Raw genomic sequence first — 23,992 nt, 5'->3', positions numbered from 1 at the left:
AAACAGATTCAGTGATATGAGAGAGCGCGAGAGCCAGCGATACAGAGAGAGAGCAAGCGCGAGAGTGCGAGAGAGAGAAACCAACAAGGGACTGAGAGCCTGTCAGAGGTTGCCTCAAGGTGGGTTCAGATATAGAGAAAACGAAAACAAATCAATATTTGAGGAGGTGTGTGTGTGTGTGTGTGTGTGTGTGTGTGTGTGTCTCCCCCCAAGAGCAGCGAGCCAGACTGATAAACTGGCCTGAACCCAACGTCTGCATCCAATAAACCTCTACCACAGGATATTTTGTTCAAATCCAATATCATTACCAACACAGGTGTGTGTGTGTGTGTGTGTGTGTGTGTGTGTGTGTGTGTGTGTATTTCTGAAATACACAGCAGAGAGAGAGAGAGAGAATTCCACAGCTCTTGAATCACCATTAAATCATCCCAGACGGCTCTTTCTTCAACCGCCAAGCAAATAAAAATAGAAACTGAACTGTGTCTGCGAGCTGGCGAATGATTCATTTAACAGAGTCGATTCCTTGGGCGATTCACCAAAGCGGTTTAGTAATCCGGTCGATCAGCTTACGGCACGAAAACACGCACTCGCAGTCTAGAACCCCGCTGAGATGTCACGCTGACCAGATGACCTCACAATTTTTAGGCTCAGCTGATGGGCTAATTGGGATTAGCTACAGAGGTCAGAGGTGGGCAGTTAGTGTCTCGTAGAGGTCAGACCTCAACTGGGGCTCTAATCCTGAGGATCAGAAAGGAGAAAGTGCACAGAGGAAACTGGCTCTCTCACACTAGCGACACCGTGAGATCAATGAGTGACCGCTGCTCGTTGAGATGCTGGCCTGTGTTTCAGCTTTTCAGTTTAGTCTAATTACAAACAGAAATAAATCTCATTAAAATTTTATTTTTTAATCAAAATATCATTTAAAAAAAAACACTACAGCCAGGAGTCCAACAAATCATTACTGATCTTGCTCTCTATGGGTAGGTGGGATGGTGGGCATCTGTTAGCCGATGTAACGGAAATGGCAGTTAGGGCTCACGCTTTTCCCAATTCAATCAAATCCCAGTGCAGAACAATTCCCCACCCTTCCTCAGATCCTAAATTCACATTAGTGATAAGCCTCACAATAACAATAAAAATATAGAAATAAGATTTGTCATGTTTGTGACTTTGGTTGGGGTGAAAAATGCTCAGATGTCCTTTCCTTGGCCTATTTACAACCCTGTTATCTTGCCCTCAGGGTGAATTGATTTCCTTATGGTGGGTTTGGGGGAAAAAAAGCTCTCCTTTTATTGGCTGGTTTATGTCACAGAGAAAGCCCACAGTAATCCCATAGCGTAGCCTAGCTTAGCCTAGCCTAGCCTAGCTATATCAACAACAAAAACTAAAACCTCCATCTTCTTATACGCTTCTTTCGGGTAGGGGGTCACGGTGGGTCACGGTGGGCCACGGTGGGTCACGGTGGGTCACGGTGGGTCACAGTAGCCTATCCGGGACCATTGGACGCAAGGCAGGAAGACCTCCTGGAGAAGGTGCGAGTCCATCCCCGGGTACCCCCCCCCACACACACACATTTCTTGTAATAATCACAGAGAGGCTTATGTGTGGCCTCTGTTGGATGTTAGCGGGACAGGTATGACTAGCAGGTGGGAGGTGCAGTCATTAGGGGGTTGCACCTGGGGGTAAACAGGGACACGTTGGCTTATAAGGGAATTGAGACGGGTAGTGTGGTGCTCACTCAGGTCCAGGGAAGACTCCCAAGTAAGACGTTAAGATAATAAGGCTCAGGGTGTAACTTGGATAGTTGGAATACTGACCATCTGACCACCTTAAATTTCATCCTAATCCCTCTAGGACAGGCTGTGTTTATCTCTGGGGGACGACTTTGGATCAGCAGTGGGAAATCTAAAAGTTTTATACCATTTCAAAGAGCCCAAGCTGTTCTAAAGCATCCTAATGACCCTGATTCACTGGGCACAGCTTAACAGTTTTTAGCAACTGCAGTTGGTTTGTGGACAGTCATGGCTAAGACAAAGGAGCTAACTAGAGCCCTGCGTCTGCGCATTGTGGCTGCTCACAAGTCAGGACAGGGCTATAAGGCCATATCTAAATGTTTTCCAAGGTGGAAAGATCTCAGAGGACGTGGTCAGAAGCCAAAAATGACACCCTGGCTGGCCAGGAGGACAGTGAGAGAGGTGACAAAGACTCAACAAGGATCCCCACCAAGGCCTATTCTGGTGAATCTGGGCTCTGCTATTGGCAACGTCTCAAGGACAGTCCAACAGACAGTCCAACGGACACTGCACACTGCTGGATTCCACGGGTGGCAGACCAAGGAGGACGCCACTTCTCCAGAAATGGCCTATGCACATGCTTATCTGGACAAAGACGACGACCTCTGGTCTCACCATTTCAGAAGAACACCATCCTCACTGTCAAACATGGTGGTGCGATGGGAACCTAATGATGGGGGGGGTCTCTGCCAATGGACCAGGGAACCTAATCACAGTAAATGGCACCATGAAAAAAGAGCAATTCATCAAGATTCTCATCAACAACAACAACTACATCAGGCAGTCTGCAGAGAAATCTGGCTTTGCACACCAGCGGGCACATTTCAGCACGCCAACGACCCAAAACGTACAGCAAAAGGAGCTAAAGATCAGGGTCATGGCAAGGAGACCCTCGCTAAAGATGAATGGGCTAAAATACTGGGAAGCGTTTGTTGCTGTAACGGCCAATAAAGGCTTTTCTGTTGATTGCTGAGAAGGGTATGAAGAATTTTGGCCACGTTTTGTTCAAATGTACATAAAAGCTCAGAAATATCGTTTCCCACTATGTCGTCTCTATGGGAGACGCCCGTGTCGTTTCCGGTCAAATTCTCCAGGTATGAATAATTCCAGGCTTCACTAATAAATATGAACTACTGTAGACAATAAAACGCTTTGTGTGAAATAGATGCGCACAGATGCACACAAGCAAACTTCAAAAGGAGAACAGCAGGGCCACATCTGTAAGCAGCTGACATCATGTGGGGAGAGGGAGAAAGCGAGCGCGAGAGCGTGAGAGCATGAGAGAGTCAGAATGAGAATGAGAACACAGCAAGAGGACTGAGAGGAGCTTGTGTGTTTACCTTGGCTGGTATTCGTGCAGTAAGGAGGTACCCGCGATGAGACGCCAGTGCCTACGGGACAAGAGGAGACAAAAATCAGACACTGTTATCCTTTCCTTTACTGATGCTGCCATCCATCGAACCATGTGTTTCATATGTGGTGTGTGTTTTCTGTCACAAAACCTGACATCTCCATTATATATGTGGGAATTTTGAGGCCTACACACTTTCAGTAGGGGTGTGTACTCAGCTTATCCTCAAAGGGTTCCGTTCAGAGGCCTGAGGTTGAGGGGTTGAGGGGGGGTGAAGTTCTAGGGGGGTGCTAACTGATTTAAAAGCAACCATTTAAACAACAAAATAATTAACAGCCAAACCATCCCATCCAAAAACAAGGGCACGAAGCAGATGCCTCTTTTGGCTGAGTGACCTTCAGCGTGAGCTCACAGTGGAGTTGGGTGGAGTGTTTGTTTGTATATGTGAATGAAATATGTGGGTGAAAACATTCAGTTCAGAGGTCCAGCTGTCCTTGACATGCCTCCGTAGCACAGTACGTGAAGGACTGCTGGGTCACTGCAGTGGCGGCATTTGATCAATAATGATAAAATGTGGAATATTAATGCACGTAATGAAAACTGTGGCCTGTGTCTGATACAGCAGCTTCTCCTCACACCACTGATTCACAGGGTCTCCGCAGTCTGATCTCACAGCCCTCGGCCACACTGCTCTTTCCACTCGTACCTGAGGAAACGACTAGCGATCAATTCAGCAGTGAAAACTAAGAGCCAAACAATTGACAAGGCATTCATTCACTCCTTCACTCACAGTTAATAAAACTGGTGTGAGATTATAGGTATTGTACTAAACCCCTCTCAGTCAGCACAGCTGGGTTTATATGAGATACAGAAGAGCAATATACTGTTTTTAAATCAGCACTCAACAGCATGTTCAAAACCGCGCGGGTGCTAACGCTAATGCTAACACACACACACACACACACACACACACACACACACACACACACGCTATAGAAATCCCCATCATAGCTTATTCACCTCATTGTAAGAGAGTCCTTTCACATCAGTAGTCGACAAAACAACCACAGGTATTAGTCCAAAACCGAGTGTGTATCAGGCTGGACTCGTATTAAAGCAGCGGTAAGAGACTCTGATCACATCGCTGGGGGCAAAATAACCTGATCAGGACATCCCAGCTGCAAAGTATTAACTCAAAATCAATACTGACTCGATACAGCATTGCAAAACATAATATAGCAATAGTGGTATGGTCAAGTGGTCAAGTGGGTTTTAATTGTCATTTCAACTACATATAGAGTACACAGTGAAACGAAACCATGGTGCAACATAGACACAGTGCATACAGAACACAAGTGCAACACAAACAAGTGCAGACAGACAACACAACACAGTACAGACAGAGAATAATAAATAATTGGGGGTAGTGTGCAAATTATGCAGTGTGCAATAAATATTGAGTCCAGTGAGGTAGTATAGTTATTAGTGCAAAATGCTTCCCATATTGTCTGGAGTGAATGGTTGGTGTGTGTGTGAGAGAGAGAGAGAGAGAGAGAGAGAGAGAGAGTGCGCATGGAACAGAAAAACCATCAGTTCAGTCTCTGGAGTTGAGAAGTCTGATGGCTTGGGGGAAGAAGCTATTGCAGAGTCTGGTCGTGTTGGACCGGATGCTGCGGTACCTTCTTCCTGATGGCAGGAGGGAGAACAGTCTGTGTGAAGGGTGGGTGGAGTCATCCACAATGCTGGTTGCTTTGCAGATGCAGCGGGTGGTGTAAATGTCCATGACTGAGGGGAGAGAGACTCCGATGATCCTCTCATGTATGTACTTTTAAAGGGACAGTACATAAACACACACAGTTGGGAAAGTTTTTTTTTTTTATGGAAATAATCAACATGGGCAAAAATTAGTCAAGCAGAGGTTCTGAATGTCAGGTTCGATTAATTCAAGATCAATTGCCTAGTAAATCTAAAATATAGGTCAACAGTGCTCCAATATCGCTTCTTTAAAACGAGCTGTTTGTACTTTAATCATGTCACTTCGTGGAGATCAGCCCCTAAAAGTAGGCCTCAAACTACTCAAGCATTCTGCCCCCCCCCCCACAGGACGAAACACACAGCCAACGCCATCATGGCACACTGGCACAGTGTGAGTGTGTGCCGTTTCAGCCTAGATTTGCAGCAGGAAGGAAGATATGCCATCTCTGCTCAATGCGACCCTCGCTTTCTCCCATGCCGCGCCAGAACTGAAATGCTAATGCTAATATGATAATGTCTGCACTATGAGTGACCGCATGTGTACTAGGGGAGCAAAGGTGCACATAGTTCCAGATGAGCCAGGATAAATAAAGATAAATAAAAGGTTCTTCAGAAAAGCCTCAGTCTCGGGCCCTGGAACTACACCCGACAGTGGAGACGCCACATGAGTGAGCTTTGAAAGAGACCTTCTGAGATACCGCCGAGAGGTGGAGTGAACACGGTTATCAAGATGTGTTCTGGACTGGGGTCACTGGAGGTCATCAGGATTCTGTTCCCTTCATATCTTCCTTTTTTCACGACGTGTAATCAGGCTTCTGCTGAACCTTAATGAGGTCGGTCTGCCCAATCGGAACACTCCGGATTTAGCTCCTGCCGAGTGAGACATGCCTGTGTGAAGTCATTCCATAGAGAGAGAGAGAGAGAGAGAGAGAGAGAGAGAGCGCAAGCACGAGCACTGGCGGAATACAGCTAAATAAAGCATAGGGGAGATTCCTTTGATGTGTGTGTATGAGAGAGAGAGAGAGAGAGAGAGAGAGAGCGAGAGAGAGCATCTGAGTTGGTGAGTCGACAAAAGAAAGAGTGAACGAGCAAGCGAGATGGAAAGAAAGACCGAGAGAGAGAGAGAGAAAGAAAGAAAGAAAGAAAGAGAGAAAGAAACGAGAGAGAGAAAGAAAGAAAGAAAGAAAGAAAGAGAGAGAGAGAGAGAAAGAAACGAGAGAGAGAAAAAAAGAAAGAGAGAGAGAGAGAGAGAGACAAACAGAAACATGATGCAGGCTGTGGAAATCCTGAGCTCAGGTTTTGGACCACTGTGTATTTGGACCGTATTCGCTGGAAGTTCTAGCTGCTGAAGGAGGGAACCTCCGGGAGAAAGGACTGCGAATGACCGAGTGTATTAGGACTGTCCAATCACGATGGCTGGCCAGATCTGGAGTGAGAACTAGAGGTGGGCGATATGGAAAAATTATAAAGGATTGTTTTTTACGATATACAGTATTTATCACAATAGCTCATCATGTAGATGAAACGTCTACAAAAAGCACCAACAGCGGAATCTTTACACTGCTATCCAAATACTTTTTAGATTTGGAGCTTGCTCACGTTTGCGCTCTGAGGTTCCTCTAGCGCAGTTACACACCACTATACTATTTCATACTCAACCTTAATAGACTACGGCAACGCTAAAATGATGATATGATATGCTAGAGACAGAGACAGAGAGTGGGGTTCAGCACTATTGTCAATAATGCTGATTATTATTTGACAGGCTTCTCTCTTCCACGGCCAAAAGCAGCTTCTTCCATCTGGGAAATACCCGCAAGATTAAGCCATTCCCGTCAGCCAGCGACCTGGAAAAGGTGATTCATGCGTTTAGCTCATCCCGGTTGGACGTCAGTAACCCATTGCAACTTGGAGCTATCCGGTCTTCACTAGCACCACTACAGCGGGACCGAAATGCTGCAGCTGTATGCTCATCATGGCGTTGGCCTCCAACTCAATTCAATGCAGAATTCAATGTAAAGTTTTCTTGTGGGGGTCGAAGCTCTAAATGCGCTCTCTCTCGCTTACTCAGCTGAACTGCTTCAGTTACACACTTCACCAAGAGCCTCCAGATCTGCTGACCAGCTTCTTCTGAGGGTTTTTCAGGCCCAGAAAAAACTAAAGGGTGACCGAGCTTTTTTCCGTGGTGGCCCGAAAAAAGCTCTGGAGGAGTCTCCTTACTGAGACGTGATGTGCTCCCTCCCTCTAATGATGATTAAGTCAGAACTTAAAAGGCTCCTGCATCGCTTTGCTTTCGCAATTAGCTGAATTATGGTGGAATGTGAATCTTATGATGTGATGTTAAGTAATAATCTTGTAATTATTTTTTATCATTTATTTTTGGATATTTCTGTTCCTAGTTGTGTGAAACACTTCAGCTCTGGTTGTTGTTCTAAATGTGCCACAGAAATTAATTTTTACTGACTGACTGACTTCATTTTAGACGCCTAGACCACAGCTATCTGTCCGACCATAACCCAAACCCTACCCCTACCCCCTAACCCGACCCCTAGGCCTAGCCCCTAACTCTAGCCCTAGTCCTAACCCTAACCCATAACCTCAACCCCTAACCCTACCACCTAATCCTAGCCCTAGTCCTAACCCTAACCCATAACCTCAACCCCTAACCCATAACCTCAACCCCTAACCCATAACCTCAACCCCTAACCCTCCCACCTAACCCCTAACCCATAACTCTAGCCCTAGTCCTAACCCTAACCCATTTTCACGGACTGCATGCTCTAACTCTACCCCTACCCCTAATCCTATCCCTACTCCCTAACACCCAACCCTAACCCTAACACCCAAACCCATTTTCACGGACCGCATGCTGAACCCTAAACCTACCCCTAACCCCTAACCCTAATCCTACCCGCTAACACCTAACCCATAACCCTAGACCCAACCTCAACCTCAACCCCTTACCCCTAGCCCTAGTCCTAACCCTAACCCATTTTCACGGCCTGCATGCTTCCATGTCAGTAAGGATTCCATTGGTATAACCTCAGGTTATGTGAATACCATGCGTTTCCATGTTCTGCCCCCTATCCCTGCCCCCTAAGTCATTGTGTAGCGCAGCCTATAGCCTATATTTGCGTTATGAACACGTAGCTGCTTATTTTAGCCATCATCACGTCTTCCGGAGGCGACGGCACCGTGTAAATCAAGCCACTCCCATCCTAAACCTGTCAGAATAGAGCTGGCAGTGGGCTGGCTTCATGGCCTTCACCCTCTTAGTGCTGGGGGGGGGTTCTTTCTTTCTTGGGGGGGGGGGGGGGGGGGGGGGGGGTAGATGTGGCAATTATGAAATGATAAGGAGACTTCCTTATGTGGCTCTGACACTGAATGATGCTCATTTTTTTGAAACCAGACAGACAGACAGACAGAATTCAGGCTGTACTACATTTCGTAGCTATGCAACCTACTTTTACCCACATAACAGCACTTCCCACAGCGTCAGAAACTAATCCTGTTCCTTTAAGACCTGCTGCAGGACGTTCTGCTAGACGGAGACGTAGGCTCACTCCTGGACTGCTGATTACGACAGCTCGGAGGTTCTCCACGTTCTTCTGAGTGAGCGTCTCCGTCTGACTGGAAGTAAATACGTGCCACATATTTCTCTGATGATGTGCATGTGTGTGTATATGAGTGTGTACGTGTGTGTATGAGTGTGTGTGTGTGTGTGGGGGGGGGGGGGTCCTGTGCCCCTCCCCCTCTTGTGCTTTCTCAGCCAATCATCTGTCAGCATCCACAGACGGCACTACTGGAGCTTGACCGAAGACGGCAGGCCCTCCATGACACCAGCCACGGGGAGGGCAGGACATGAACACACACACACACACACAAAACACGCTCTTGAACACTCGAGTGGGCCGAACACAAACGTGAGAGAGGACGCGTGTTTATTTTAGGTGTCTCCAGAAGAATGTCAATTTGGAAGTCACTCTGTGTGAGTGTGTGTGTGTGTGTGTGTGTGTGTGTGTGTGTTCTCCACACAGAGACAGATTATCCTCACTGTCAAACCCACACTCTCGTGCTACAACCCACCCCCATCACCGTTGCCATGGTTACGGCCCCATCTCAGAAGCGGAACTTTTAGCTGGTGGCATGAAAACCATGCCAAGGTCTGTGCTTACCAGCGGGGTGCACACGTACACAAAAAAAATGTGTGTGTGTGTGTGTGTGTGTGTGTGTGTGGGGGGGGGGGGGGGGTATCAACTGTGGCCTCTGCAAAATCATGCTTATTCATATTCTGGTACAAACTGAGGACACTAAATAAGAATTTCCCTCACAAATGCTCTTCTCCATCTTTCCAGAGCTACGCTGATTCAATAAAAAACCTCATATCTCCAAATACACCTTTTTTTTTTGTTATACTCAAGATGGGAAAAGTTGTAAACTCCTGGTAAAAATTGGGCAACAATGTTAAAGCAGCATTGTGTAGCATTGGTTCCTTAAAAATAACAGCTTTAACAGAATTGTGACGTTCCACTGACCTGCAGTAGGTCATTGATGATGTAGGCCTGGCATGCTTCCACATTCCCTATTTGTGTAAAATGCTTAATTAAATAATTAATAAATTATATATTAATATCACTAGTCATACTAGTCAATATTACGCATTTCTTAGTATTTCAGCATCTCTCAGCTTGTGAACAAAGTGCACATGTACAGAGTGTGATCTGTATGGACTGGAGCAGTGGAGTAATAGAGAATTACACTCAGAGCCCAGGAGCATAAAATACCAATTCTCCCATAATGCTGCTTTAAGTCTATAAGGCCAGAGATCATTAAGATTCAGGCTGTGTCCCAATCGCGTACTACACACTGATACTATAAAGCATATACTTTATGCTCATCTTAATAGTGCAGGTTTGGCAGATTTGTACAATTAATATTAATATCCTAAAGCAGGAAGTGATGAAGTGTTGCTATGAGAACATGAAATGTGTCACTAAGATGAAAGGCTGGGTTTCTTTTGTCGCTGTTGCACTTGCATCTTTGCATCGCAATGGCTGTTCCAGATACGAGTAGCTCCTCCCTTTCAGTCCCTTAACAGTCTAACCCCGACCGCGGTCCAACAGTCTAACCCCGACCGCGGTCCAACAGTCTAGCCCAGACTACAGTCCAACAGACCAACCCTGACCGCAGTCCAACAGTATAACCCTGACCGCAGTCAAACAGACCAACCCAGACCGCAGTCAAACAGACCAACCCAGACCGCAGTCCAATAGACTAACCCTGACCGCAGTCCAATAGACTAACCCTGACCGCAGTCCAATAGACTAACCCAGACTGCAGTGCTAAACGAACATGCAACCCAGTCCGTCTCTACTAGCTACTGGTGCATGGATTACAGCCCTGGAATCACGGCCAAACGAAAGCCTGCTGAACTTACTGGGGCATGAACCGAGCCATGCTGTTCAGCCTCAGCATTTTGGCAAAATCCAGCATGACTGGCTTACTGGGGCATGGGATGAAATATGCTGTCCAGCTCTGTTTGGGCTGTTCACTCTGTGCCCCTGCCCAAACACACACATATACACATGTATGCGCACACACACACACACACACACACACACACACACACACACACACACACACACACACACACAGAACAGACGCTCAGGCCTGCAGGCTAGATGATGCACTATTGGACCAACAGCTAATCCATGGCACGGGAGAAGGGTGTGCACATTCGGGAACCTTGACTGACCACTCAAGTTTTCCTTTCTGCCTGTGTACAAGTGTGTGTGTCTGTGTGTGTGTGTGCGCGCACATGTGCTTGCGTGTCTTACTGCCTCCTGGCTCTTCACATTAACCTACTTCCACCGAAAGCACGGCTGAGGAGGCGGCAGACGCAGACGTGACTAATTCCACACATGAAGAAGCTCGGCAGGATCCCGAAAAACCTCCTCCATCTTTCTTTGTCTGGAGAAGCGCAGTAGAAGCTGCTTCATCTGGTTCTTCAAGCAATGCCATGCTCCATATTTCTTACCGCGGCACAGATGCAGAGTTTAGAGATGAACAGGCAGGAAGATGGGGAAAACAGCCCGTACTAAAAGCTGGTGCAGATCAGACTGGGTTTTTTTTTTTTTTTTACGTCATAGTAGTGCTGAGGGGTACTGATGGGTTAGGGGTGGACAACAGGATAGCGCCATTCTATCAGAGAGGTGCCTCAGACAATGGAAATGGACTGTTATTTAGACTGGAGAGACATTTTGGAGCTGATAATCAATTATCTATATCTCTAGAACTTACTGTGCTACAGTACTTACATTAGATTAATACATACATACATACATACACACAATTCTGGAGCTCTGCTATTCTGTTCAGCTCCAGCGCTCCGACGAAGGGAAGACTGCATAACCCTCCTCATCTACATGAATAATTCCCATTCATCAGAACAACAGCCTTGCCCCCCAAACCGGATGCTACATGAGCCCTGTCTGTGTTGTCTGTTCTCACAAATGATGTAACATACAGCAACACACAGTCCAGGAACCTGCAGACGATGCAGGATCTTGCAGCGCAGGCTCGAGGAGAACCGCTACATCCATCTACGGGGTTTACAGATGAAGGAATTCTGGCTGTAAAGGCCTACGCCTGGACCTGGTTGTCGGTTCTGCTTCTTTCACCTGCACATCTGACACAATTGACTGTTCCGGTTAAATCAGATCAAACCAAAAAAACAAACAAATAAGGACTGAAATATGCAGATTCTCATTACAGGCTTTCATGCACAGCTCTAATCTGGTGTGGAATCTACTCCTCTGATCCGCTGAGGGGAGACTAACCTTCGTAAGCGGAGGAAAACTGGACAGATCAATCCTCCAGGAGGCAGGACAGAACCTGCTGACTGGGCAAGTGATGCACGTCATCCTGCGGCGTGTTTCTGCGGCTAAAGGAAGTACAAGGACACAGCACTAATTGACATTAGCGGGACGATGCAGCTTTACTGCTCATGCAGTGGCGAGACGTCCCGCAGCCAGACAAGACACGTGCCAACGTGCCTCCTCTGCACTGTAACCTCTGGAATGCCAACACAGTGTATTCCCTAGGCAGTTTGGCAGACCCTTCAAAGCTCCCAGGTGTTGTATGGCGGTCTGAACAGTCTCATAACATAAAAAAAACTGATATTTGATGACAGGCAGTTTGATTTGCATGATTTTATACTGAAGAACCAGGAAATGTCTGAGCTCTATGCTCCACCAGAAGCCTTTGACAAGAGTGTTCCTAGAGGAGAAGCTCCACGCCACAATATGAAGCAATGTTATGTGAGGATTGGAATTGCTTATGCTCCCTGGCTCCCCCTACAGTCAGAAAGTGGAATTAGCGCTTTGAGCCACCTGTAGAGGACACGCTTTACACATGCCTTTCTGGACAAGCGGAGATACCAAAGCTAGCAGTGTTGTATGGCGGTCTGAACAGTATCCTAACGTACGTTATTTTTAAAAATATAAGTGAACACAGATTTAAGAGGGACAAAAACACAACAAAAACAAACAATTATTAATATCGATTTTAGAAATGGGTCAGTTGTAAATCCTTGGTATGCAAATTAGCTTTCCTTCAGCATTGTGTGATTTTATACTGAAGAACCAGGACAGGTCTGAGCTCTATGCTCCACCAGAAGCCTTTCACAAGAGTGTTCCTAGAGAAGAAGCTCCACGCCACAATTTAAAGCAGCGTTGTGTGAGGACTGGAATTTCTTATGCTCCCTGGCTCCCCCTACAGTCGAAAAGTGAGTCTAGAGGACACGCTTTACACATGCATTTCTGGACAAGCGGAGCTATACAGAGCAGTTAAGGCTACCAGTGTTGTATGACTGTCTGACCAGTATCATAACGTACGTCAATTTTTAAAAATATACGTTTTTAAAATGAGCTATCCTCCAGCATTGCAAGATTTTATGCTGAAGAATCAGGAAAGGTCTGAGCTTTTGCGCCACCACTCTTTGACAAGAGTGTACCCTAAGGAGACGCTCTACGCCACACCACCAGAAGAAGCTCGAGTTCATTTTCTACTCATACTCATTTAAAGCAGTGTTAAGTGAGAATTGGTAAATAAAACCACCCCAAGCTAATAGATCAGATTGTGGAACACTTCGGTTTCAGTGGCTTTCAAGAACAATCCAAGACCAGAGCTGGCCAAGACCATCGCTCAAGAGCTGATTTCACTGATCAATTCTGCACTGGACGTGTCCACAAAATTACCGCATTCCATATAAAAAACAAATGCTAGGAAGAAGAGCTGGGGTGGCACCTTTGGCTGGACCTGGACCTACCTAGTGGACTTTGATTCCTACAAGATGATCATGTCGGTCGCTCCGATTGACGGAAGCGCAAGGCCCAGTTTAGTGGGAAGAAACCTGTCCAGCTATAGTCTAATGTACTATAGAGAACCCATCAGCTAATGAACCCTTAACGCTTAAGGCTGAATCACCCTCTAAAGCTGCAGCCCTCCAGAGCGGAGAGGAAAGAGCACATGCAGCAGAGCTGAGGCTAGACGGTGTCGATGAACATCATGAGTGCTGAGTCACTCACTGCCCAAGCTCTCCTTCCAGCGCACAGCAGCCGGCACAAGCCCCAACACCAACACGCAGCAGACGACGTTAGTTGCTGGTACACACTGGGGCAGCACCCAAATAAACACATGGGGTACCACAAAAACCACTTGGCAACATCTAGGCAACCATGTAATTACCTGGGATATATTAGAAACTTCCTTCCAACCACTATGCATTACGGCAACCACCAAGCACCACAGCAACCACCTTGCAGCTCCATTACAAGCACCAAGCAATTACTCAGGTGGTGTCTCCGGTGTTGCTATCAACACCACAGCAACTGGGATACCACATCAACCACTTAGCAACACCATAGCAACCACATGGGATACATAACAACCCATTTGCAACACTACAACAAAAAAAAAACATAGCAACCACCTGGCATTCCACAGCCACCACTACCATATCAAACACTTAGCAACACCATGGCAACCACATGGGATACATAACAAGCCATTTGCAACACTACAGCAATACCATAGCAACCACCTGGGATTCCACGGGCACCACTTAGCAATACTATACATGGATTTTATATTAACCATGTAGCAACACCACAGTAACCACATGGGATGCATAACCCATTTGCAACACTACAGCAAATCCATAGCAACCACCTGAAATTCCACAGCCACTACTGCCATATCAACCACTTAGCAACACCATAGCAACCACATGGGATACATAACAACCCATTTGCAACACTACAGCAAAACCATAGCAACCACCTGGTATTCCACAGCCACCACTACTATATCAACCACTTAGCAACACCATAGCAACCACATGGGATACATAACAACCCATTTGCAACACTACAGCAAAACCATAGCAACCACCTGGCATTCCACAGCCACCACTACCATATCAACCACTTAGCAACACCATAGCAACCACATGGAATACATAACAGCCCATTTGCAACACTACAGCAAAAACATATCAACCACCTTGCAGCTCCATAACAAGCACCCAATACTTAGGTACTTAGGTGGTATCTTTAGTGTTGCCATCAACACCATAGCAACCAGCTGGGATACCACAGCAACCACTTAGCAACACCATAGCAACTACATAGCAACAGTCTAGCATCTGTCTAGTAGTCGAAAGCACTTTATCTGTGCTCTCGTTTCACATTTCCTTCTCGTTATAGAGGAAAGCGCTCCAGTCATGCATCCTGAACTCAGGAGCGAGTTTCACTGTCCCTGGCTTCAGATGAAGTCTTTTTCTGCCCTGTTCCATTGTAAGGAGAGATTACGCAGGCACAAGTGGCCACCTCCTCTCCCTATCTCTCCCCACTGACAATAGGGCTTTCTGAACACACCAGGGCCTACACAGCCACACAGAGAGCCCATTGTTAGAGTTCTGCCAATGGAAAAACACTGAATCGCTCAAGAGCACTGAGCCTCAGCCAGTTTAGCGATTCCCTTAGGCTGGCATGGGTTAAAATACCGGTCACTGAAAAGGATCCCAGAGTCGTGACCTTGCCTGATCATTTGAACTTTCTTTTAGTGGGGGAAAGAAACACTACCTGACACCTACTACCTCTCTCGTCATCCACATCAGCCTATAGGCAAAAGGGACTGGCCTGCTTCCAGGTCCTGCAGGGGTGCCAGGGGACTGGACTGGACTGTTGCCAGATGGCAGTGGTGTCGATCGTGAGGAATGTCCTCCGTCAGCTGCCACATGTGTTTGCTCCATGCTCTGGAGGGCAACATGACGAGACACAAGCTGATACGCAGCCTAATGGTTGCGGTCAGTTTCTGCATATTTAGCACTATTTGCAACGACCCCAAGCAGGCCACCGACACGCCTTGGAGTGAACACCGATCATATCGGATTGTTGGGTTTGTGTACATGATCCACAGCGCAGATACGCATTGGAGTGTTTGGGGCCCATTAGGTCATTTCGGTCTTGGGTGAGGTTTCGACCTGGTGCCCTTTGGTGTCTGCTGGTGGCGACTCACACGGCATGTTCGGACATGGGTATCTCACTGTACGATGCTCACTCTGTACGAGCGTGGAGGTTCACGTCAGGAAATGGAAACGGATTGCCTGTGGACAATCTGTGCCTGAATACCACGCAAGGGATGACCGTCATATTGCTGGGGATTATCCATTACACGACCTCAGCCTGTTGCTGAACTGAACACGCCCCAAAACACACCTACCTCCTATTACCTAGCAACTACTTAGGTGGTATCTTCAGTGTTGCTACCAACACCAACTGGAATACCACAGCAACCACTTAGCAATACTATACTGGGATACCATAATAACCACTTAGCAACAGCATAGCAACCACATGGAATACATAACAACCCATTTGCAAAAATACAGCAAAACTATAGCAATCATCTGGGATACCACAGCCACCACTTAGCAATACTGTACTGGGATACCATATTAACCACAGCAACCACCAAGTACAATGCAAGGGATGACTGGCATATTGCTGGGGATTATCCACTACACGACTACACAAACTAAACACGCACCAAAACACACCTACCTCCCACCCGTCGCCTAGGAGATGCAGATTCGCACCAGCATTTGTGTCGTTGTGCCCAAAACGAAAGAAACGTGAAAAAGCCTTTGGGAAATCTTCTTAACAACCACCTAGCAACTACTTAGGTGGTATCTTCTGTGTCGCTATCAATACCACAGCAACCACTTAGCAATACTATACTGGAATACCATATTAACCACTTAGAAACACCATAGCAACCACATGGGATACATAACAACCCATTTGCAAAAATACAGCAAAACTATAGCAATCATCTGGGATACCACAGCCACCACTTAGCAATACTGTACTGGGATACCATATTAACCACAGCAACCACCAAGTACAATGCAAGGGATGACCAACATATTGCTGGGGATTATCCACTACACAACCTCAGTCAGTTGCTGAACTGAACACTCCCCAAAACACACCACAACAATACAGCAAAACCATAGCATTCATCTGGGATACCACAGCCACCACTTAGCAATACTGTACTGGAATACCATAATAACCACTTAGCAACACCATAGCAACCACATGGGATACATAACAACCCATGTGCAATCATCTGGGATACCACAGCCACCACTTAGCAATACTGTACTGGGATAGCATATTAACCACAGCAACCACCAAATACAATGCAAGGGATGACCGACATATTGCTGGGGATTATCCACTACACAACCTCAGCCCCAAAACACACCTACCTACCTCCCGTTGCCTAGGAGATGCAGATTCGCACCAGCATTTGTGCCGTCGTGCCCAAAACAAAAGAAACGTGAAAAAGCCTTTGGGAAATCTTCTTAACAACCACCTAGCAACTACTTCGGTGGTATCTTCAGTGTCGCCATCAATACCACAGCAACCACTTAGCAATACTATACTGGGATACCATATTAATCACAGCAACCACCAAATACAATGCAATACTTGCCCAAAGGCACAACCAGGAGTACCCAGTCAGTCCTGGGACCTGAATGCACTACATCTCTTTTCTTAGGTAGACTACCAGCTACCCCAGCACTGAGGGTAGGGTATTATGCCAGGTCATGCAGGTTGGCCTCACCCAGCTGGCCCCTCTGTCTCCACACCCAGACAAAAAAACGTGCTGCCCTGGGCACTGTATGATGTACACTGGGTAGTGTAGAGGACAAGGCGGACCTCTCTCGACTTGCAATTCCAGTCAAACAGTGCAGAGTGGGGAGACACAGATTCTTAGGAAGATAATGGTGGATGAGGCCCAATGTTGCTACCCACTACGCTCCACCAACCGCTGTGTTTATGCAAGCGTATGCATGGCTTGCGTGTGACTCATTTGGGCAGTTAATCGGGCATTGCTGCCCCTCCTACGCTGCGCTTCAAACAATGGCCAATAAAGCTGTAATTCAGGCCAATCCTCGAACGCAAGGATGAGGAAAGTGGGCTTTTAAGCAGGCAAAACAAATAGCAAAGTTATGCTATACTCATTACACAGGCTGAGCAGAAACAAAGGACTTCTGATATCTGATCTCCTCCATCAGACAGAAGGGATCTAAACCGTCCCATCAGCCGAAGAAACTCAATGAAATTCAAGCGCAGTTGACAATAGTAGTGAGTCATTTATCAGGCAAGGCGCTTGGTCTGTGAACAGTCAAACAAGCGTAGTGTGCTAAACCACAGAAGGCAAGGAAGAGTGCGGGCATGGAGTTAAGAGGAGTTTTATCTGATGAGGTTATATCAGCCACTGCTGTAAACTGGGCACATTTCCCAAAGCCAACAGCAATCAACCAGTTTCAAACACTCTGTAATCAGCGGAGCAGCTCTCTGGACCTTGCCCTCAACGCTTTCCATCTCATTGCGCCACTTCAAACGGGCACCAGGCCGGAGCATTAACAGAACCGCAGCGAATCGCTGGATAAGGAAAGTGGCCTTTCCTTGGCCTCTTCGGGTTCATGAACTCCTAATGACTTTTCCTACAACTAGGAACGTCTCGGGATCTGAAACGGCAGCAGAACGGAATCATGCAGCCAAATCGATCATTTTCCCTTGACAAATATCCCATTCAGTAGGCCATTCCGAACGAGCTTTACACACATACACACACACAGCTGTTCAGACACTATTAGCATTTCATACTCGGCCTGTCCGATTGCAGCGCTGAAAGCCTACAGTAGCTCTGCCCCAGGGTGAAAAACCACAGAGAAGCCGGTGCAGGAACACAGCAGGCTGAGGTTTGGATTTCTCTCCTGGTCTGGTATATCCGCCAGGCCCTGTCCTGCAAACCGAGGGAGAAAATGAGCTGCTTTTTCCTGCAGCCAGCAATGCTGGCAGCCTTCTCTGGCACCAGAAAACATGCGGCAGGTGTCTCCCTGTGGGCAGGAGCAGCCGGTTCGGAGCAACCTGGCACCCATCAGTCATGACATTACTCAGACTGTGCGAATAGTAGCTGGACTGTGCCATATGAAATGACACAATAGGACATTTCAGTGTCCGAGTTGTTGGTTTGAGTTTGAGGAGATGATGTTCTCATTTCCACTTCCAGTTAAAGACAAGCACCTGCTAGGATTCAGCCAGCAGAAAGCCTAAACTGGCCTAAAATGACTGCAGAAGGTTCTGCTAACAGGAGCCCAGTGGTTTTCAGCCATTTCAGTCAAACATGGTCAACAGTGGCACCTTGGAGAAAGAGCTGACCACATGGAACTACTTTGCGCTTCCTATGAGGGGGATCAGACCACTGTTCACTGTCTCAACAGAGGGAACAAGGCACAGTATTGATCCCACATTATGATCGATACCCGAAACACAGTAAGAACAGCAGAAGCAGGCAGGAAATCCTCCCTAGCGCATCAGAGCATGACTAAATAAATAATGCCGCTCAACGCCTTGGTTAATTAACCACTCTCAGCTGAATGAGGGTGTCAAACACCATAGGCACGTTCCGTAGGTACATACCAAAGTCATTTTAGCGTAACTTTACATGGTAACTTTTAGAAAAGCTGCAAGCTGCATTCCCTTACCAGCATCTGCTTCATCCCTCCACACCTTCAAACTGCACCTCTGATCCATGCTGCTGATGTACCTTGATGACTTGAACATATGATGGGACTGATTCAGCATTACTATTACTATCACTACTGCTGAGCTGTGACCATGACTGTTTCAGTACACCAGTGCATCACTGGGACGGACTTGCGTGGAAGATGACCTTAATAAAGTTCAATTCATGTATTAGTCCTTATTCAGGTGCTTTAGACCAACGTTTCTTCCTTCAGCTTGGATGGAGTTCGTTTTATCCTTGGTTTGCTCACTCTGGGTTTCATGGCTCATTTTATCTTGTCCGTGAATTCCTGACATCTGAAGTGCTATACAAATCAAATTCACTCGGTTTGACTAAATATGAACTGAATGTAAGAAATGAAGAAAAGTGGAGCTGAACAGGACAGACATCCTTGCTGAAAAATCGGTCAAGGTGTCTGAAAGGCTGGTCATCCAGCCGAGAACATACCCCATACTGGTAAGCTAGCCCTTTATCCAGCTCTTAACCAGCATAATATTTGTGCCATATGATTTTTGGTCATGCTTGGTCAAGCTGGTCGACCAGCTTGGTGACGCAGATTACGCTGGTCCAACAGCTTGGTCGACTAGCAAGACCAAGCTGGATGGCCCGCATCAACCAGCAAGGCCAACAAGCTGGGGTGACATGGTAAAGCTTGGTGAGGTTGCTCATGCTTGTCAAGCAGCTAAACCATCAAACTCCAACGAAAAGCAGCTTGAGCAGAGCGGGCTGTGTTTTCCAGCAGGGATATCAGAAGAGCAGTAGTGTAAATAACTGGAACCCATCCCGAACTGACCCAAGCATGTCACTAAGCAGGCAGCCCTCTCCACAGCAACACTATGGTCAGTCTGAGCTGACTCTTTATCAGGACACATACTTCCCATATCTGCTAGGGGCCTGGGCAAATATCTACCGACAGCAGATATACTGGTCTCTAATCAAACAACAGGAGGGTGTAAAGAGCACTAAGGAAGCCACACAAAGGCGAAGGTAAATCACGTCCCTTTCGCACTTCCCCGGGCCTCTCCCGCTCTGCAAACACAGGATGAAGCCATAAACGAGCCTCTGTTGGAGCACAACGACGGCAGTGGCCTTTTTCTTCTGAATAGAAACTGAAAGGAAAGGCCCAGACAGTCCATCTACAGCACGGCCTTCATGAAGATTAGAAAGCGAGCACTGTAAAGCACTGACCACTGATAGACAGACCTGTATGGACCTGTAGAGGGTTCGGTACTCATGACCTCTCCAGATTCATTAAGCACCCATAGTCTTTTAAGCCTCTATACAGAGGGTCTGCATTGAGGTCGCACTCCCAGAATCACAATTAACTGGTCATTTAATTGGCCATGCCCACAAATAATTGTATTGGACACTGCATTTAAATGCATTTACATGCCTTATGTTTGGGCACTTTCACCCTTCACCCAGCGGCTCCTGGCACCATCTATTTGCATACTGGGTGTGTCTGTCACCTTTCTGAATTAAAAATATCAATTTGTCCAGCAGCTGCACTTGGGGACTTGCCCTTTCAGTAACAAGGGTCGTCCCTGAGGGAAGAGAACCTACAGACGAGGCGGTCGTCTACCTAAAGCCAATTAAATAGCAGAACACCACAAGAACACATAGAGACAGAAACACGAGACCTTGTTCCCCTCACCGACCCTCCCTTGTCCCACATAAAGGTCATTTCTCCCTCGGTGAGGAGTGCCCTGTGTGTACACAGCCGACAAGACACATGAGTCACTAGGCTGAGCACTGTGTACATGTAAAGTGCAGAGGTAGAGGCTGAGGCAACCGCAGACCTCCCCTCCGGCTCGGAGAGCTGAAAAGCAGACGGTTGTGTGTTGTGCACACTCTGGTCGCTCCCAGTTCAGCCTTTGGCAATTTAATCTAAGAACACTGAGATACTATAGGCTGATAACCTTTAATCTTAAATATGTGGACACCTTCTAATTACTGCCTTTGGCTAAAGGGTTTTGAGTGGCTACTGGTTTTAGAAGGTACCTTATTATACGGCTTGGGCACAACTCCGGGCATCATCTATTTGCCTACTGGGTGTGTCTTTCACCCTTCAATCACCATTAGGGTGTAGTCATTCCCCCCAGGCTGCACCCCCCTTTATGTTCGCTTGTTATTTCTATTGTGTTGTAGCTGTCTGGCCTCAACGCTGAAGGCTGTTAGAGCAAGTCAACACCTTCTCTGCTGCTGAGTGTGGCTTTATAGTAGCTGAATGCTACAGCGATCACATATATGTATGTGTGTGTGTGTGTGTGTGTGTGTGTGTGCGCGAGTGTGTAACAGTAAAATCAGTATGAAGTAATAAAATCGTTGTCACAGACCATTTAAACCCCTACCAGCCACACAGACACACACACTTTCTCCCTCTCTCTCTGTGTAACCTAATTAAACAAAGCAAGTCCCTGTGTCCCCCGCGCACCTCGCACACCTCTGAGATTTCAGCCAGGGCCGGGAAGCACCGCTTCTCTGAATTATGATGAGAGGCACGCGCCGAGGGAGGGCGGAAAAACCCCACAGAGTGGATCCTCCACAATGAAGGATGCTGGAAGAGGAATCATGCGTCTTGATGGCATCTCATTCATCCTGCAACCCCTTTCCTCAGAATAGAGATGAGATTATTTGCTTTGTGTGCCAGCGAATGACTTATTCATAGCGCTTGCATTCCATGTCTGAATCAATGTCAGTTTATCAGTGTCTGAAGCAGCCAAAAAAGAGGCACAGCGAGCTCAACACACAGATACAGATTTGCAAAATGGCTTTCTTCGGTTTAAAACAGGCCTAATTGTCCTTCAAACCAAAATCAGAGGCAATCCGTGAGGGACTGAATGTAAATAAATAAATAAATAAATAATAATAATTTAGAGAAAGTCAGGTTGGCAGTTTGATAAGCAATGTGCTTGAGCTCTGTAAATGAAAAAGCCCCCTTTCCCAAACGAAGATAAATCAAGACTAGTCTTGACAAAAGGCGCTTCCAAAGATGACTCACCATTGGCGCTGCGATTAAGTTCAAGTCTAAAGCTTAATCCACGTCCGGGAATTCAGCCCAGTGAGTGTGAGCTACGGCCAGCAAGAGCTTAACGTTTTTTTTTGGATGAGGGGAGAAGAAAAAATTAAAAATCTACTCTGCAATGTACCAAAGAGGCCATGGTCAAAAGCTGATCAGCACCAAAGAGCCCTATGAGCTTCCAGTACAGCTCAGCTTGACCAGCAATCCTTTAAGATCCAGGGAAGACGAGCGTCCAGGCTGACCACTGAAGTGGTGGAACGAACTTCCCCTGGGTGTCCGAACAGCAGAGTTGCTCACGGTCTTCAAACACAGACTGAAGACCCAGCTCTTCTTGGGTGAAGTGTAGTGCAGAGTATTTTAGTCTCCATACTAAGTGAATCTCTCTCTTATATATATATATATATATGTATGTATGTGTGTGTGTGTGTATATATATATTACTAGCTAAGGGTATGTAAATGTAGGACACCGCGGTGTCCAGACGGCCCTTCTTCACTGGGTCTAAGGAGGTAAGCGCTGGGTTTTTCTGGGTTCTACAGGTATAACAATGTACTGGTCTGATCACTGGTCTTGCACTGGTCTTATTTATTGTGTATTATCTGTTTTATTACAGTATGAACAGCTGCTCCAGCCATTTGAAGTGTCATTTTACACTACTTCCACTACTACACTAAAAAGTGAATTGCCCTCCACAACTGCAGGGGGCGCCCAGGAGCATGTTGCTGCTTCACCTGGCCGATTAGGCATCTAAGCTCATGCTTAGCAGCTCACAACTGACACAGCACAACTGACAAAGATGGGGCACCAGTACCATTGCACAGTATTGTGCTAAACTGTATAACACTACTGCTTTTACTACTGTTGATTGGATGTATGGAGCAGCCAGCTTGGTTTTGGAACCAAGTAGGAAATCCAACTTGTCTCCCTCGACCCAGCTGGAACTTGGAACTCGGAAAATTCAACATCCCAGCTCAAACCACACGCAGCATTGGTTCCCAGGGAGGCTATGCTAAGGGTTCACAGGATTGAAAAAATCCAAGACAAGAAGCTCTAATTTTGCCCTAATTGACCTCAGCTTGATAAATAGTAGGATAAATACTAGGATAAATAAAGGACGAAGCGCGTCCCCGGGACCATGAGAGCGTCCTCTCTGATTGGTCACTGCCCACCGCCCCTCTCATCACTGCTTATTTACCCTTATGTTAAGCAGTTAAGTTTAAGCTGCGACGGCTGTGACAGGTCCACTAATGGACATCCAGATACTGGATGAAGGCCGGCATGTTCATATCAGTCATGCCTTCGGTTTCTGAGCCTGTGAAGAAAGTCCTGTGACGTAAGATGTATATTCATAAATATTCCATCTTCGGCATTCGTGCATCTGTGAATGCAGCCCCACCCCATCTGTACCAGAGAGACGCGGCTGAACTGTGGAGGAGGCTGACGGGCAGATCAACGGAGATAATTCATCTGATCTTCAAAAGACATCAGCATCTGTCTCACGCTGGCTCTGAATGAGATTAAAGCCAGGGTAACATGCGTGTATATGTCAGAGAGAGAGAGAGAGAGAGAGAGCGGGGGAGAGGGAGGGGTGTATACAGATGAGGAAAGAGGAAAGAGGAGAAAGGGAACCGGATTTAAGGCTGAACTGGTTCTCCAAAGAATCAAATCACAGAGATCTTCAAGTCTTCAAAAATCAATCAATCAATCAATCAATCAAACAATCAATCAATCAAATCATCACCACATCTAATATGCCAGTGAGAAAGCGAGAATATGAGCTAGCCTGAGCACTATGACTGATTTCCAGCAATGAAAAGCAAGAGGCAGATCGGACGAGGGCGGGGTGTCAAAGTCGTTGGACAGTTGTAGCTCAAATGGAATGCAGCATTGCTTCCCAGGGAG

At 46.7% G+C, this 23,992-nt stretch overlaps 1 protein-coding gene across 4 annotated transcripts in view; it reads right to left on the bottom strand.

Annotated features, from left to right (window-relative positions):
* Positions 1-23,992, bottom strand: part of LOC140556378 (F-actin-uncapping protein LRRC16A-like) — a 123,116-nt gene that overhangs the window by 81,854 nt on the left and 17,270 nt on the right. For all 4 annotated transcript variants that reach the window (XM_072680221.1, XM_072680223.1, XM_072680224.1 and 1 more), the window contains exon 3: positions 3,134-3,184. In XM_072680221.1, the coding sequence (XP_072536322.1) occupies positions 3,134-3,184 (51 nt within the window). The remainder of the gene's footprint in view (positions 1-3,133; positions 3,185-23,992) is intronic.

This window comes from Salminus brasiliensis, chromosome 5 (assembly GCF_030463535.1).
Source record: "Salminus brasiliensis chromosome 5, fSalBra1.hap2, whole genome shotgun sequence".
NCBI classification, from domain to species: domain Eukaryota; kingdom Metazoa; phylum Chordata; class Actinopteri; order Characiformes; family Bryconidae; genus Salminus; species Salminus brasiliensis.
Note: the sequence above shows the minus strand (reverse complement) of the source record. Positions and strands in the feature narration are given on the sequence as shown.